Source organism: Mirounga leonina, unplaced genomic scaffold (genome assembly GCF_011800145.1).
Source record: "Mirounga leonina isolate KUSES-001 unplaced genomic scaffold, KU_Mleo_1.0 Mir_53, whole genome shotgun sequence".
NCBI classification, from domain to species: domain Eukaryota; kingdom Metazoa; phylum Chordata; class Mammalia; order Carnivora; family Phocidae; genus Mirounga; species Mirounga leonina.
Genome location: NW_023270807.1, coordinates 53746024 through 53762613, shown reverse-complemented (window position 1 = coordinate 53762613; position 16590 = coordinate 53746024). Strand labels below are relative to the sequence as shown.

Here is a 16590-nt window from a genome sequence, read left to right as displayed (position 1 = left end):
TTAAGCGACTGCCTTCGGCTCAGGTCATGATCCTGGAGTCCCGGGATCGAGTCCCGCATCGGGCTCCCTGCTCAGCTGGGGGTCTGCTTCTCCCTCTGACCCTCTTCCCTCTTGTGCTCTCTGTCTCTTATTCTCTCTCTCAAATAAATAAATAAAATCTTTAAAAAAAATAAGGAAAATATATTTTGCACTCTTATTTTAACATTAGGGAGGAAATCCTTTTTGTCAGTTTGGTGTCTCTTCCTCTGTTTATGTGTCTATACATGTATGTACAAGTACACATACATGTACATGTACATATAATGTACAGACTTATACACACATCTGCATACATCTGTCATAGTGGGACTATGTTGTATGTCATTCTGCAAGTTTTTTTTTTCACTGAGTATATGATGAATAATGTCTGGTATCACTATTATAGATTAGCTTAATGTTTGTGATTATTATTTTATAATCCACTTTCACCTATCTTATTTAATTCTCAAAACCACCCTGTAGTGTGAACACTGTAAGGAAAGAAAATTACAGCCTTGTCTGGCTTGGGTATCAGGGTTGATGTTAGCCTCGTAAATGAGTTTGGAAGTGTTCCTTTCTCTTTGGTTTTTGGGCAGAGTTTGAGAAAGATTGGTGCTAATTCTTTAAATGTTTGGTAGAATTTACCAGAGAAGTCATAGTCCTGGGCTAAAAAGTCCTGGACTTTGGGGTGCCTGGGTGGCTCAGTCGTTAAGCATCTGCCTTCGGCTCAGGTCATGATCCCAGGGTCCTGGGATCGAGCCCCGCATCGGGCTCCCTGCTCAGCGGGGAGCCTGCTTCTCCCTCTCCTACTCCCTCTGCTTGTGTTCCCTCTCTTGCTGTGTTGCTCTCTGTCAAATAAATAAATAAAATCTTTAAAAAAAAAAAAGTCCTGGACTTTAATTTGTTGGGAGGTTTTTGATTACTCATTCAATCTCCTTGCTCATTATTGGTCTGTTCAGGTTTTCTGTTACTTTATAATTCAGTCTTCATAAGTTGTAGTTTCTAAGGAATTTATCCTTTCCTTCTAAGTTATCTAATTTGTTGGCATGTAATTGTTTAGTTTCCTCATCCTTAAAATGGGAATTTTAATAGTAAAAATCTCATAGAGATGCTGGGAAATTTTAAAAAGCTAATTTATATTCAAAAAGCTTAAGACATTCTTTGACATTATACTTCCTAACAAAACTCAGGAGAAAAGAATGTATTCTCTTTAAGAATACCACAGATGAAGTTTGAAGAGAGAATCAATGCAGCAAGAATAGGAGCTATGGGAATGTAAGCCACTTGCTCATGTTACCTAGCTGTGCCCTTGGGATCTGCCAGGCCTGATTTCAATATATACTACTTCTGCTTAAGGTTGAAGTGCTCTGTGCACACCCAGCTTTATGGCTTCAGAAGGTCAGTCAACACCAAATTCATGTGGAGTGCCCTTGTTGCATAGCTTTGTTCTAAAATCTTTAAGGTCCGTGTTGTAATTCACCTAGAGCAGGCCTGTCAAATGCCACACAGAATCCCTGTCTGTCACAGAGACGTGAAACACCAGTGAATCTGGGTTGTATAACCCAAGTGGCAGAGCGGCTGCCATGGCAGCCCACTCAAACCTCAAATGTCCCACTCAAACCTGGCAGATTTTCAAGCTACTTGATGGAAGGGTTAGAAGAACTTACCCATATAAGGTATATGATGCCTTCAAAATTCGAAGAAGCCTACTAAGAGGTGGGCTTATTTTTTAGTGATAGGGAGAGCCAGCTATCACCTTAGAAGAGATATTTTGACATAGTACAAGACTCCTAGAAAATGTACAAAGATGGCAGGCCTTTGAAGTTTTGTAGGAATCCTCCCCACCCTCAAGCACATACGTTTCTCACCAAGGTTTGTAGAACAGGTAGTATTTACGGTTCACTCAGCATATAATGGAAAGCGTGGCATTCTGTGGAATGGAGAGACAAGTGGGGTCCCTGTGGACTAGATTATGACAGTGTGCTGGAGAGTTGATAGCTTTGGGATAGGACAGTAGGATGCCAGCTGGAGGCAAACTGCTCAGGTGTTCTTTGCTAACACATACATAGAAGAAAAATAACAATTTGCCAGATCAATAGCTGTGTGCCAGATGCCGGGGAATGTGTTGATTTACTCCAGCAGTGAAGTTACATCTGGTACAGCATCTGCTCTCTACAAAATCCATCTGTTTTCTATAAGGCCAAACAGGCAAGTTGAATGTGGATGTGCTAGGAATGATCACCTTCATCCTTCAAGTCCTTGGTGGTGATCCTAATTTCTACAGTCTCTGCAGAAATGAAGTGTTTTTGACTATTTTCAGAGGTAGAGAGAGCACTAAGAGTTTGTACTTGATCTTTTTATTTATTTGTTTATTTATTTTTTAAACCACTGTAGCCCTTACACATCAAGGAACCAGTGAGGGAATCTTCCCATTGCTATGTCTGTTCCAACTCCATATTTCAGAAAATAATGATGGCATGAGTTCTGGGATGAGTGGGAGTTGGAACTGAGCCAAACTCCATGATTTCCATAAGCCTCTACTCTGAATGGTGCAACATGGTACCATTTTGGGTCTTCAGGAATGAGTGTCAGTTCAGAGCCATATTTGACAATCCCACAAAATTCTGATTATATCCTCTTCCCCAGGGTATAGTCATTCTGGCAGTTGGCTGCAGGTTTTTTTTTTTTTTTTTAAAGATTTCATTTATTTATTTGAGAGAGAGAATGAGAGAGAGAGAGAGCACATGAGAGGGGGGAGGGTCAGAGGGAGAAGCAGACTCGATCCCGGGACTCCAGGATCATGACCTGAGCCGAAGGCAGTCGCTCAACTGACTGAGCCACCCAGGCGCCCCTGGCTGCAGGTTTTTTGAGGAAGACTGGGAGGGGATTTATAGTACAGATTTTTGGCTGTGTAGCAAGGTCCTTCCTCAAGGGGACCTGGCTTCCTTTTACTCAAGGGACTCTAGGTCTGTGGACCGGCTCAAGTTTGGGAATTGATTGAGGGACTGCTACTTTCTATTTTATAGCCTTGATGCTTATAAATATCAAGTAGGACTTGATAAGCTTCTAATTATTTCTCTCTTAGAGTCACCATGATCAGACATCACAGGATTAGACTTTGGTTTAGTTTTCAGAAACCTCATCTCTGGGGCTGTAGCAGATAGAAGTTTCTTTCACAGTGGTTACTGAAACTTTTTGGTTTTTCACTAATCCTTGAGTCTGGAATTTAAAGTTCTCCATTTACTTTTTTCCTTTTTCTAGAAATGCAAATTCTGGGACCCATCCCAGACTACAGAATTAGTGACTCAGGGGTTGGGATTCAGCAATCTGTAGCTTAACAGATGCTCCAGGTGATTCTTATGAACCCTCACCTTAGAGAACCACTGATACAGAGCACTTTCAGAATTCTCAGAGAAAATTATTTTCATTGGCTAATTTTAAACCAAGACAATTAAGGGACAGAACAATGACTTAATTAAAACATACAGGGACTCAAAAGTTACCTCCATTGTATTCTTCCTTTGAAAGCAATTGGACAAACAGTTCTTGGGAAAGAAGGAAGTAAACAAAGGAAGCAGTGAGGTGGAAGACAAAGGGCCTTCGAAATGTGGAAGCCAAGAACCAGAGGCAGAAAGTAGGATTTCCAGGATGGTGGTAAAGGGAGGTCTCAGGCTACCTTCTGGGTAGCAGACCCAGAAAGTAACTGCTCCAGGGACGCCTGGGTGGCTCAGTCGTTAAGCATCTGCCTTTGGCTCAGGTCATGATCTCAGGGTCCTGGGATCGAGTCCCACATCGGGCTCCTTGCTCAGCAGGGAGCCTGCTTCTCCCTCTCCCTCTGCTGCTCCCCCTGCCTGTGCTCTCTCTCTCTCTTTGACAAAAAAACAAAACAAAACAAAACAAAAAAACTTTAAAAAAAAAAGAAAGTAACTGCTCCAGGGAAGGTTAGGAGGACAAAAACTATGACTCTACGATAAAAATGTAGTTGATAAATTTGACCTTTCAAAATAAAATACTTGTAGGTATAAAATCTATCTCGTGGAACAGGTAAAAAAAATGATTGATGGTTATTTTTAAAAATTGAAAATAAGAATAAATTACTAATTCTAGGAAATCCAAAATTTATACATGATAGGAAAATATTCTCTTGGCTTATCAGCAAATGTTAACATTAATGTCTATTGTAATTCAAATTTTCAAATAAGATTTTGGTAGTATAGAGGAGAAATAAGTTGGAGGTGCTGTGACATCTAAATGCTCATCTATCCTAATAGGAAGTCAAGATTTAACATATAATATTGATAATCAAAAGTAGCAATTTCTTCATATTATTTAGATATATAAAGAATAAGTACTTGAAAGACCTTTAAAATAATTAAAAATGGCTACTTCAGAAAATGGTAATGGATTGGTGAAGGGTGGTACAGGGTTTGACTGTCATTTAAAAAAACCATTTGATTATTTTAGGGGTTCCTCGACGGCTCAGTTGGTTAAGCGTTCAGCTCTTGGTTTTGGCTCAGGTCATGATCTCTCAGGGTCATGAGATTGAGTTCTAATTTGGGCTCCATGCTCAGTGGGGAGTCTGCTGGAGATTCTCTCTCTCCCTCTCCATCTGCCCTTCCCTCGCTTGTGCGCACATATTCTCTCTCTCTCTCTCTCTCTCTCAAATAAATAAATAAATAAATCTTTAAAAAAATCATTTGGTTATTTAAAAAATTATGTGCATATATCATATAAATTTAAAATGAGTAAAGAAGAAATTCCCTGATCTCACAAAACATAGTGCAAATGAATTTAATTTTCCAAATGTGTATCGGGCTGTGTGTAAAGCATAGTAGTCATAGGGAACTATGAGATTAATAAAATCAGCCTATGCCTTCTAGGAGAATATAATCTTGGCAGAGAATAAAACAAGTATCTATAGCACCACAGTAGCAGGTAAGACTAGAGAATACTACAACCTCCACTGCCCATTCTAGCCACTGACACCCCAGTAATTGTGACATTCTGGCACAGTCCAAACATGAAACACTTTACTCATGTCATTAACCTAATTACCCCAGTTTCTGTGTTTGTTCCTGGAGATGCCTTAAGAAAAGGGAAAGAATCATAAATCCAATTACTTCTGCCATAACTCAGTGAGTTTTATGTGGGCACATACATGTGGGATGTGTGTATATACATGTATGCACACACTCACACAGAATTTTAAGTTTTTCTTATTTCAAAAATGTAGTTAAGAGTTTCCACCAAATAGCAAATAAAGACTAGTCTAGATTAGATTTAGCATTAGGACTGTTATGCAGATATTATCAAACTAAGCTAATTTTCTAGTTCTCACATTGCTACTGTCCCATTTCCTTTGGAAATGCAAATTGTATTTTATTTTTTTGGAAATGCAAATTTTGACTATAAAACTTTTGTTTAGTCTAATATAAAATTCAAAAGAAACTTCAGGTCACAATAGTATTTGATGAGAAGTCCTGGAGGAAAGATCTTTTAACATAGTTACTGTGAGCATTCAAAGCACTGCTTTGGTTATTACGCCTCCCAGTAAGAAAAGGAAGAAGGCCAGAAAATATTTACATTTACATTGTGGTGAGCTCAGAGTATAATGAATGAAGAACACTGTATAGATACCAGGGCAAAGGCATTATTAAGTCCATGCATGCTGTGTTCCTTATAAATTCTGGTTCTTTTCCCTAATGTTTAATTACAAAATTGGCTTTGCTTAATTCCTTTGTAGATTCTCTCTATATTAGAGAAATTGGCCGTTTATATTTAATAGGTACCGAAAAGCTGAATAGAAGCTTTGTGTGCATGGGTTAGGCTTGAGAGTGGATGGGCTTCAGTATACAAGATGATTGGGCACCAAACTAGCATTTTTCTTGGGGTACCATCAAATGTTAGGATCTAGAAATTTTTCCTCTAGGGCTTTTTAGTTACTGGAATACACGAATATTTTAGCCCTGCATGGGTAGCATATGTCAGGCTGCCGGCACTTTGGGAACAGGGTAGAGAAGAAGGCTAGGTTCTCCTGTGGAACGTACAGACATTCAGTCAGTCTCCCTGTTTTCAGCCCTGCACTCAAGTTTATGCTCATCAGATTCACCTGTGCCACAGACTTGGGCTGCTGGAATGGGTGTGTGTGCTTTCATGTGATTGCTCAGAGGAGGGGAGACCTGGGCGTGGAGTGGGACTCGCGTGGCCCTGAAGATAGATTTTCAGTCAGTGTAACAGTTTTTAGTGCCACCTACACTTTCTGTGGGAACTGGTACCTTCCAATCAGAGCTGCCCCACAGGGTTGGTCAGCTGCTTCTAAGCATATTTCCCTGGAAGTAGTGAGGGTGAAGAGTTTTCTGTTCTGTTCTGTTCAGTCAGCTACTCCATCTGCTTTTTGTCTTAGGACACTTAAAAAAAGAAATGCCTTATCTGTTGACGTGTTTTTCATTCATACCTTTTGTCCTTTGAGATTGTACATTTTGTTTAAAAAAATCCCTTTACTGTCATTTCAGTGTGATTTTGAGATGCAGGGTCTATGGTCAGTCTGCCCTTTTAACCAGATGTCCGAACCATTTGTTCATTGCTGTCTCTTTAGTGCCTGGCACATACTAGGTACTTAAATAAATATTTGATGAGTGAATAATGGAATGAATTATAAGTTAGAAGTTTTTATAGTAAAGGGGGGCTTTGATGGCAGAGAAATATTATGACTATATATGTTTATATGAGAACCTAAAAAGTATCTTTTAAATTGTGGTTTTGTTTTTGTTCCTCAACATGGTTGAGGAAACCAAGTGTTTCAAAGTGTGGCCATCAACAAAATGAAAAGGCAACCTGCTGAATGGGAGAAAATATTTAAAAATCATGTATCTGATAAAGAGTTAATATTCAAATTTATAAAGAACTCCCACAATTTCAATAGCAAAAAACCAAACTATCCTAACAAAAAATGGGCAGAAGATCTGAATAGACATTTTCCCAAAGAAGACATACAGATGGCCAACAGATAAATGAAAAGATGCTCAATATCACTTATCATCAGGGGAATGCAAATCAAAACAGGTGAGGTTCCACCTCACACCTGTTAAGTGGCTATTATGAAAAAGACAAGAAATAGGTATTGGTAAGGATGTGGAGAAAAAGGAACTGTCATACGTTGTTGTTGGAAATCTAAATTGGTGCAGCCGCTATAGAAACAGTATGGAAATTCCTCAAAAAATTAAAAATAGAATGCCATATATTCAGCAATTCTGCTCTTGGGTATTTATCTGAAGAAAACAAAGACACTAACTCAGAAAGATATATGCACCCCCATGTTCATTGCAGCATTATTTACAATAGCCAAGATACGGAAACAACTTAAGTGTCCATTGATGCATTGATGGATAAAGAAATTGTGGTATATAAACACAATGGAATATTCACAAAAAGAATGCAATCTTGCCATTTACAACAACATGGATGGACCTTGAGGGCATTATACTAAGTGAAATAAGTCAGACAAAGACAAACACTGTATGATCTGTCTTATGTGTGGACTCTAAAACAACAAGCAAAAAATAAGAAAAAGCCCAAGCTCATAGATACAAGAGAACAAGAGATTGGTGGTTGCCAGAGGCAGGGGGTGTATATGAATGAAATGAGTGAAGGGGGTCCAAAGGTACAAACTTCCAGTTATAAACTAAATAAGTCATGGGGATAAAATGTATAGCATAGTGACGATAGTTAATAATACTGTATTACATATATGAAAGTTGTTAAGAGAGTAGATCTTAAAAATTCTCATCACAAGAAAAAAATTTTTTTGTAACTGTGTGGTGATGGATGTGAACTAGACTTATTGTGGTGATCATTTCTCAATATATATAAATATTGAATATGTTGTACAAATGAAACTAAATAAAGTTACAATGTCAATTATATCTCAGTGAGAATAAATAAATTATAAAGCATGTACTACTTCAGGATGGAGATATGTTTGTTTTACTTGGTCAAGCACAATTAGAACTATTACGTTAGGCTTAAGATACACATTTGCCTATTTATAATTTTTCTTTAGAGATAGACTTGTATTGAAACTGATTTATGTAGCAAGCAAAGTCTTTATTCTTATTTGTATGTATATTTAGATAATTTTATTATTTATTTATTTTTTATATTTAGGTAATTTTAAAGAGACTTATGGTGATTATGTTGTAAAGCTTTCCAGCTACCACTGCTTCCTTCCCATTGGACCTTTGTGGTTAATAAAGTTTGAGAATTACTGGATTAGTGTGGCCTCTTGTTCAAGTATATTTTGCATTTCAAAGTGAACATGTGAAGAAGAATGAAATCTAATAGGGATAAAGAACTTAAGCTATAAAAATGAGAGTAAATAGTAAAATTAATGTTTTAATCAAACAGATTAGTATTCTCCTTATTCATAAAGGCAGCCCTGGACAACGAAGAGGGGATTGTAGAGAGATACAAATATGATAGACAGCCTGTGATTTGGCTAGAGTGCTAGATCTTTGGGTCTTGCAAATGGGATGCCTCCACACTTCATACCCCAGGAAATGAGTAAGTGAACTTTTTTGCATTTTCCCCTAAAATTGATGACTTAATTCTAAATTCAAATAATGAGCAAATCACAGTGTTGTTTTAAACTTCCATGCATTTATTTTCCCCCAATTTTTGAGCTTTATTAAAGGCATCTGCTCATAAATCCAAAGAGAGGTCTTTCTAATTAAAGAGGTTGCCTCCCCAGTAAAGAAGGAAGAGCCCATGCCACAAAAGTGGATTAGTAAGATAGTAGATTAAGAAAGTCCCTTATGGAAAATTCTAGGGTTGTAGAAATTGATAAGAAGTTGAGGGTAAGGATAAGAGAAAGGTGATAAACTGGAGCAAGATAACCAAATATCTTTGGGGCACCTTGCTGGCTGAGTTGGTAGAGCATGCATGATCTCAGAGTTGTGAGCCCCATGTTGGGTGTAGAGATTACTTAAAAATAAAGTCTTAAAAAAAAAATAACCAAATATTTTTGAAAGTTTTCTATAATAGATTCTCCACACCTGAATGTTTTTCTGGTTATCTCCTTTAGAATCCCCATCTTTGTTATTTGTTTGACATCTTTTATCAAGTTGCTAACATACAATCAAGTCGATTTTAGGGAGAAGAAATTGAGAAGATAAAATATATAAATCAGAAATTAAAGGATGGAAGTGGGTGGGCACGTGAAAGAAGACAGAATATGAGAAGCAAAGAGAGCTTTAGAAAAAGAAAACTCTTGAAAATATGACCAAGACTTTTTACATGTAATTTTTTTCTCCTCTTGAATAACTTCTCCAGTATGGTTGGTGTTGGGATTTTTGAGAAGAAACATGAAAAAATAGAAAGCCAGGAATTTGTTTCAGACCTTTATAGAAAATAACCTAGTACCTCCTTATATGGATGTTAGAACAAAAGTGTGTGATTATAATGCAATCAATAGGAAACTGACTTCAGTGTTCTTTGCCAAATAGTTTTATGTTAATGTAAAAATGGAATATGAACCTGTACCAAAGAGTTATTAAGAAAAATATTAGTACTTTCAGGAGAATCAGATACTAAAATCTATATTAATAGTGACTGTGGAAAGGCCATGCTGCTATTGGAAATTTCAAAGAAAAATTAACAGGAAGGTTATAACTTTTGCTTTTGAGGCAGTGATACATTTTTGATTTTCTTCATTTTCACTTTATATATAAATGTCATGAAAATTCCATCATGGTTGACATATATAAAACAGAACAACCATATTTTAGCAGGCCAGAGACTAAAGTATTTTTCAAGGTTTAAAAAACTTGTCTTTCATGATGAAAAGTAAGAAGTCAAATGTTATTTACAAAGCCCATTTCTCATTGGCTTTTTGTGTTTTGGGCTTGTTTTCAGGCAAAAGGACTGCTATGGAAGATGGAGCTCTTTGTCCGTTTTCCAGAATGTGTTTCCAAGCCCATCAATGAAACATGATACTGCTGCTCTGTGTTGACATGCTTGAAGACCACCCACATCTCTGCTCACGCCTTCCATCCTGCTGAAACCATGGTCTTCTCCGCAGTGTTGACTGCATCCCGAACTGGGGCAACCAACACAACATTTGTAGTCTATGAAAACACTTACGTGAACATTACAGTCCCTCCACCATTCCAGCATCCCGGCCTTGGCCCGCTGCTCAGATACAGCATGGACGCGATGGCTCCCACTGGGATGAGTTCCTTGACCGTGAATGGCACAGCCGTACCCCCAACACCAGCAGTTTTTAAGAGCCTAAACTTGCCTCTCCAGATCATCCTCTCTGCTATAATGATATTTATTCTGTCTGTGTCTTTCCTTGGGAACTTGGTTGTTTGCCTGATGGTTTACCAAAAAGCTGCCATGCGCTCTGCAATTAACATCCTCCTTGCCAGCCTGGCATTTGCAGACATGTTGCTTGCAGTGCTGAACATGCCCTTCGCCTTGGTAACTATTCTTACTACAAGATGGATTTTTGGGAAATTCTTCTGTAGGGTATCTGCTATGTTTTTCTGGTTGTTTGTGATAGAGGGAGTAGCCATCCTGCTCATCATTAGCATCGATAGGTTCCTTATTATAGTCCAGAGGCAGGATAAGCTAAATCCATATAGGGCTAAGATTCTAATTGCGGTTTCTTGGGTGGCTTCCTTTTGTATAGCTTTTCCTTTGGCTGTAGGAAACCCTGACCTGCAGATCCCTTCCCGAGCCCCGCAGTGTGTGTTTGGGTATACAACCAACCCGGGTTACCAAGCTTATGTGATTTTGATTTCTCTAGTTTCTTTCTTCCTACCCTTCCTGGTGATACTGTATTCATTTATGGGCATCCTCAACACCCTTCGGCACAATGCCTTGAGGATCCACAGCTATCCCGAGGGTATATGTCTCAGCCAGGCCAGCAAACTGGGTCTCATGAGTCTACAGAGACCCTTCCAGATGAGCATTGACATGGGCTTTAAAACGCGTGCCTTCACCACCATTTTGATTCTGTTTGCTGTCTTCATCGTCTGCTGGGCCCCATTCACCACTTACAGCCTTGTGGCCACATTCAGTAAGCACTTTTACTATAAGCACAACTTTTTTGAGATTAGCACCTGGCTACTTTGGCTCTGCTACCTCAAGTCTGCATTGAACCCACTGATTTACTACTGGAGGATTAAGAAATTCCATGACGCCTGCCTGGATATGATGCCCAAGTCCTTCAAGTTTTTGCCACGTCTTCCTGGTCACACGCGGCGGCGGATACGTCCCAGTGCTGTCTATGTGTGTGGGGAACACCGGACAGTGGTGTGAATGTTGCACTGCCTGATGTTTGGGGTGATGGTTGCTCTTTATCGGACTTTGAATTTTCTTTCACATGGGTCCTCCAAGTGTACCTTATTGGTTTTTATAGGGAGTGTGTGTGTGTGTGTGTGTGTGTGCTCAGTGTAAAGAAAGAATGGTGATTAGTTATAATTCTATTACCAAGGATACACAATAGGGAAATGATCACAAATGTTACCTCCAGGGTTCAAGAGAAATCCTTGATTTAGGGTGGGGAGATGGTGTTTTGTTTCTTTGATTGATTTTGTTTTTGAAGCAGGAATCAAGACTGTGCTTTATTGAGCCTGCAGTTACATTGAATTGTAGGTGTTTTGGATGCTGCTAAGGTATGCTTAATTGAGTTTATCATTTTTTTTTTTTTCCGGAAGACATTGCTGCTTTTTGTCATCACATTGGAGCCAAAACCACACACATCTCAGTAGATAAATATTTACTTTTATTGAAAAAAAATAACCCAAGGCAGTAGTGACATTTTAAAGGTCATTAATATTTACTTTGGTGCACTTTAAGAAATAATGTACAGACTAATTCAGTCATGTTTTTCAGAATTGTTTTTATACATGACATGTTGTGCTTTAGGGAACATTGCATTATCATTTCTAGGAAGATAGTTTTTAAAAAATGTTTTATCTGCATGTCCAATTTTAAAGGAGAGAACATAAAAATGTAGACATTTTTCTCAGCACAATAGCGATTCTTCAGAGCAAAGTTGAGGAGACAGGGCATCCTTGCAAATTTAAATGGGAGGCAGTGAAGAGGTAGCTGGCATGGGCTGTGGTATTTCCTTTGACTCAAGGATTCTCACTGAGTCCGGTGGGGAGAAGGACCTACCATTTATTGGACAGCTGCCATATTCCAGGCACTGTGCAATTTTTTTCCTCACAGCATCCTGTGAGGTAGGTATTCTTTTTTTCTTTTTTAAGAAGAAAGTAAGTCTCAGAGAGATGAAAATCCTGCCCAAGGTTAATGGTAGAGCTGGAATCCAAGAAGGTCTGTCAGAATCCTGAGACTGCTGTTCTTTGCCATGTAGACATACCATTCAGGTTTAAGTGTTTCATAGTCAGGAAGGAACTCTGTATCTTTAATTTTTTTAGACTAAAACCTTCCTTTTAAAAGTAGTTTCACTTTTTTTTATTACCAAAAAAATGTGAAAACATTACAAAAAGTGTGGAAAATAGAAAAAAAATCACAACCACCCTTTTACAGTGGAACTTAAAAATCTTAGACAAATAAGGCTATAAGGAAATAAGGTGATTTTTTTTGGTCTACAAAATAAGTGACTGACAACTATGGAGAAGTTCAATACAGCTGTATGTGGGTCTTGGCCTTGCAGGGTCTGAGGTTTCCAGTTGTCCAGCTGTTTCTAAATGTTCTGGGCAAAATAGCACTGTTGCCTGAGGGCTTGCCCATAGCAGAGCTAGAGTTTGTGAATGTGCTCAAGAGTGTGTCTCCTACAAAGAAGCAAAGATAAGTCCTGGTCCGAGCATAGAGCAAGTTTTAATAGGGCAGGTCTGGGGTTTCTAATTATTTTTCTCTTGCCGACGACCTGCCCCCCCCCCCCACTCCGGTACATCCAGAGCCTTTGGTCCCCTTGCTCTGTGGCCACTGACACACTTTATAAAACAGCTGAAGGGGATGGGGCTGCAGACTAAGGTCATAAGGGTTGAAAGTGTAGTCTCTTGGCCACATCATGGGCTTTATAAATAGCTGACTTAACATGAACACTTTTTGGATTTTTATAGCATCTTTTCAGCATTTTAGTGCTTTGTGAGCCAGTGGGAAAAATGAGCCTCTGTTTCTTCAGTTTTACAGCCACGGAGTTGGATTAGATGAATCTTGCCCAACTCTAATGTGCTTTCCTCCATGTGAGAGTAGAGATTTGTGAAGAGCTCGGCTGACGTCAGCATCAATCTTTGGTCTCCAGTATTACTTCTTTGCAGTTTACTTATTAGCTGTTTCTCAAAATGGAATGTCTCCTGAATGTTGGAAGAGCCCATAGCACTGTATCAGGAATTAGGACTTTGGAAGATTGATGACATCATGAGGGACCTGAAGAACCCTGCTCTCAAGGCAGTTGTGATGGTATTAGAACTCATTTTCCAGTTAAAGAACTCTTTTGGGACTCAAAGCACTTACTCAGCATGTTGTTTTGGGATCAGCCTTTGCTGACAGTCACCTACCTCTTTGGTTTCTAATTTATATTATTCACAGGTTAAAATTGGTTTTGTCCACTAGGGATCTTATGGAACATAAACACTGTAGTAGATACCTAGGAGCACCTGGAAGTGTATCATGCTTTCCATTTTCAATATAAACTGGATTTCAAGCGGATAATAATACGTCTATTTGAAATTATACTTTCTCTGAGGAAAGTCAGCGTGATCTGTATTCATCTCCCATATTGGCGGTAGGTCTTGAGACGCCTTTTGTGATAGGAGTTGAAACTGAGCTTTGCTTCCTTTGTCCTTTCTTATGAGCAGTCCTTGGGTACTTCTGTGCTGCCTGGTAGGCAGTGCATTGTTGGGCAAGAGCGAGAGCTCCGGGTGCCTGCTGAGATGCTCTGTGTTTGTGAGAGAAGACTGTGCGGGGCGTTAGTGGGAACTCAGCACCACCACCCAACAGCAGATCTCTTTACACTGGAGACTCCTGATAGGGGGCAGTTTACAAATCATTTTGAATGTGTTTGTTATGTATATATTTTGGAAGCTTTAAAAAAAAATGTACTCTGATGTACCTTTGAAAAATTTAGGTGCAGAATCCCATTTTGCCTATTGCCCTGTATTTTCTTGAGGGGGAAAGAAAAATACCACTACTAATTATTGCCGCTGACAGACATAATCAGAAATGTTTTTGTTTTCATTTTCCTTCTTGCGTATTATAGGTAAGAGGCATGAGAGAGATCGCGAAATATCTGCGATCAAGAGAGAGTCAAAAGAAATCCCCAATAGTCTGGAGTAGTGATATTCAAATTTTAATAGGAATTTGTGTCTAAATATTCCCAGGGGAGCTTGTTTTTTTAAATTTTATTTTATTATGTTATGTTAGTCACCATACAATACATCATTAGTTTTTGAGGTAGTGTTCCACAATTCATTGTTTTCGTTTAACACCCAGTGCTCCATTCAGTACGTGCCCTCCTTGATACCCATCACCGGGCTCACCCATCCCCCTCCCCCCCTCCCCTCTAGAACCCTCAGTTTGTTTCTCAGAGTGCCTGTTAACAATACAGAGGCCCGGGTTCCCCAGAGGGGCTGGGGTTGGGCCCAGGAATGCACACTATTTCGTTGAACACTCTGATTCCCAAGCAGGTCCCTGGGTCCCTGATCCTAAAGCAGGTGTTTCAAGAAGCACTCTTGTTGAAAATATACCCATTTTAAGATTGTCTGTCTTACACAAAAATGTTAGTGTTGGAAGCCATTCATTATCTCCAAGTGCACGGGTCATCTGCATTGAGAGGAGACTCGACACATGGTTGTGCCTAGTTTGCTGCCACACGTGTTAGTGCTGGGTCTCGCCAGTGTTAGCTGTATTTTCTCTCAGCTGGCAAAATTCTGATGGGCCATGTTGTCTCACGCTAGAGCAAAAGGAGTCATTTAGTATTTGAAAGTCATGACTTTCAAGAGTCTAGTTCCTCTAATGTTTTTCTTTTCCTCTAGAGAGATGTCTTTACTGTATATAATCTCCAGAAGAGTATGAGGGGAATGTACAATTCACCGAATTTCCCATTGCTCTGCTTATGCCAGTCATGTTCAAAGGAAGCATGAAGAAGATAAGATAATCTTTTTACTCTTTGTATAATTTCAGTTGCTGACAAAGATATTTAATTTGTTCTTAATCTTTGCTTTTGTTTACATGAAAATATTTATGTATATATCACAGAAAAATTTCTACTTGCTTGACATTTTATTCTACTATGGTTTTTAAGTTTAAAGGACGGCTTAATTCAAAGTTATTTTCACAACATTAGTCCTGCTAAACTGCCTTCATTGAAGACTCAGTTTTCAAATAATAAAAATATTAAAGCACATGTTTGTTATTACAGGTAAATGGTAATACATTTCTTAGCTATATATTGGTACTAGTCCTTTGTAATTAAAATTAATTTATTTTACAATAGTACATGACCTATATGAAAAAAAAACACTTTGAATTTTGGGTTGTAATTCAAGAATAAAAAAGTATGGTTATTTGTGCATATTATTACAACCAGGAAAAGAGCTCCCAATAAGAAAATGAATAAATATTTAACATTTCTAAAAGTGGAGTTTTTTTTAAAAGGACTACTTCATCTTAGAAAGATTTGTCATGACTAATACTTTCTGTTAAATTAAAATCTGAGTTGAGTTTTAAATCGTGCTTCCTTTGGGTTTTTATTTTCAAATTAGCTCTCAAACCTGTGTGTATATAATTATATTCTAGTTTTAGAAGTTCTCAGAGAAGTTAAAAATGAGATGAAACTTGGCAAAAGACCACTAGTATTAAGAAACGGTTTTAAGGAATTCTCTCTAGGAGAATTATGGAAATTTTACTGCTGAATTATTTAAAATTGGATTATCACTTGGCAAAACCATGACAATGTCTGCTCCTATTTTGACAAAATGATTTCAGATCGCACTTCCATTTGTAAAACCTAAGTCCTTTCTAAAATCCACTTTTAAATCTATAGGAAATACCAATTATTTATAAATGAGTTTCACCTTCTTGCCATTTAGATATGAGGGTTTTCTCTTCTTTCTCACTCCTATGCAATAAACATATTTCTTTTTAAGTTACAAAAGAAGATTGCCATTGAATCTACATTTGATAGTTTTTTTTTTTTCCTGAAATGGAAAGAAAGATATAGTAGAGGATCATGTTGAATTAAAAACATTTTCATATCTATCATGAAAATAGAAAAAGACCATTTCTCATCTACCGTGAACCCTACTTAACTCATACATAATAAAGAGAACCTTTAGGAGCAATTGAGATATCAAGGTGCAGTCAATTACATTTAGTACAAAAAGAAAAAAAGCTTTATGGCTATATCAGTTAGCACTTAACAAAAGAAACAAAACAGGTAGAAAATATTAAGACATTTATTGCAAGAACTGGCTTACATGATTGTGGGACTGGCTAGACAAATCTGAAATCCCAAAGGCAGGCTGTCAGGTAGGGCAAGCTGGAATTCATAGATACTAGCTGACGCTGCTGCCTAAGGTGGAATTTTCTCCTCCTGGGAGA

The 16590-nt window shown here is 38.2% G+C and overlaps 1 protein-coding gene across 3 annotated transcripts in view; it reads left to right on the top strand.

Annotated features, from left to right (window-relative positions):
* Nucleotides 1-15718, top strand: part of GPR63 (G protein-coupled receptor 63) — a 104711-nt gene extending 88993 nt beyond the window's left edge. Inside the window, exons 2-3 of one of the 3 annotated variants that reach the window (XR_004676699.1) lie at nucleotides 9928-13774; nucleotides 15024-15718. Coding sequence is in view for 2 of the 3 variants with exons in the window: in XM_034991556.1 (XP_034847447.1) it covers nucleotides 10078-11337 (1260 nt within the window). In the remaining variant the exon portion in view is untranslated. Of the gene's footprint in view, nucleotides 1-7900; nucleotides 8578-9927; nucleotides 13775-15023 lie in introns of those variants that run through there. The other 2 variants (XM_034991557.1, XM_034991556.1) reach the window with 2 other exon arrangements.
* The last annotated feature ends 872 nt before the right edge of the window (nucleotides 15719-16590 follow it).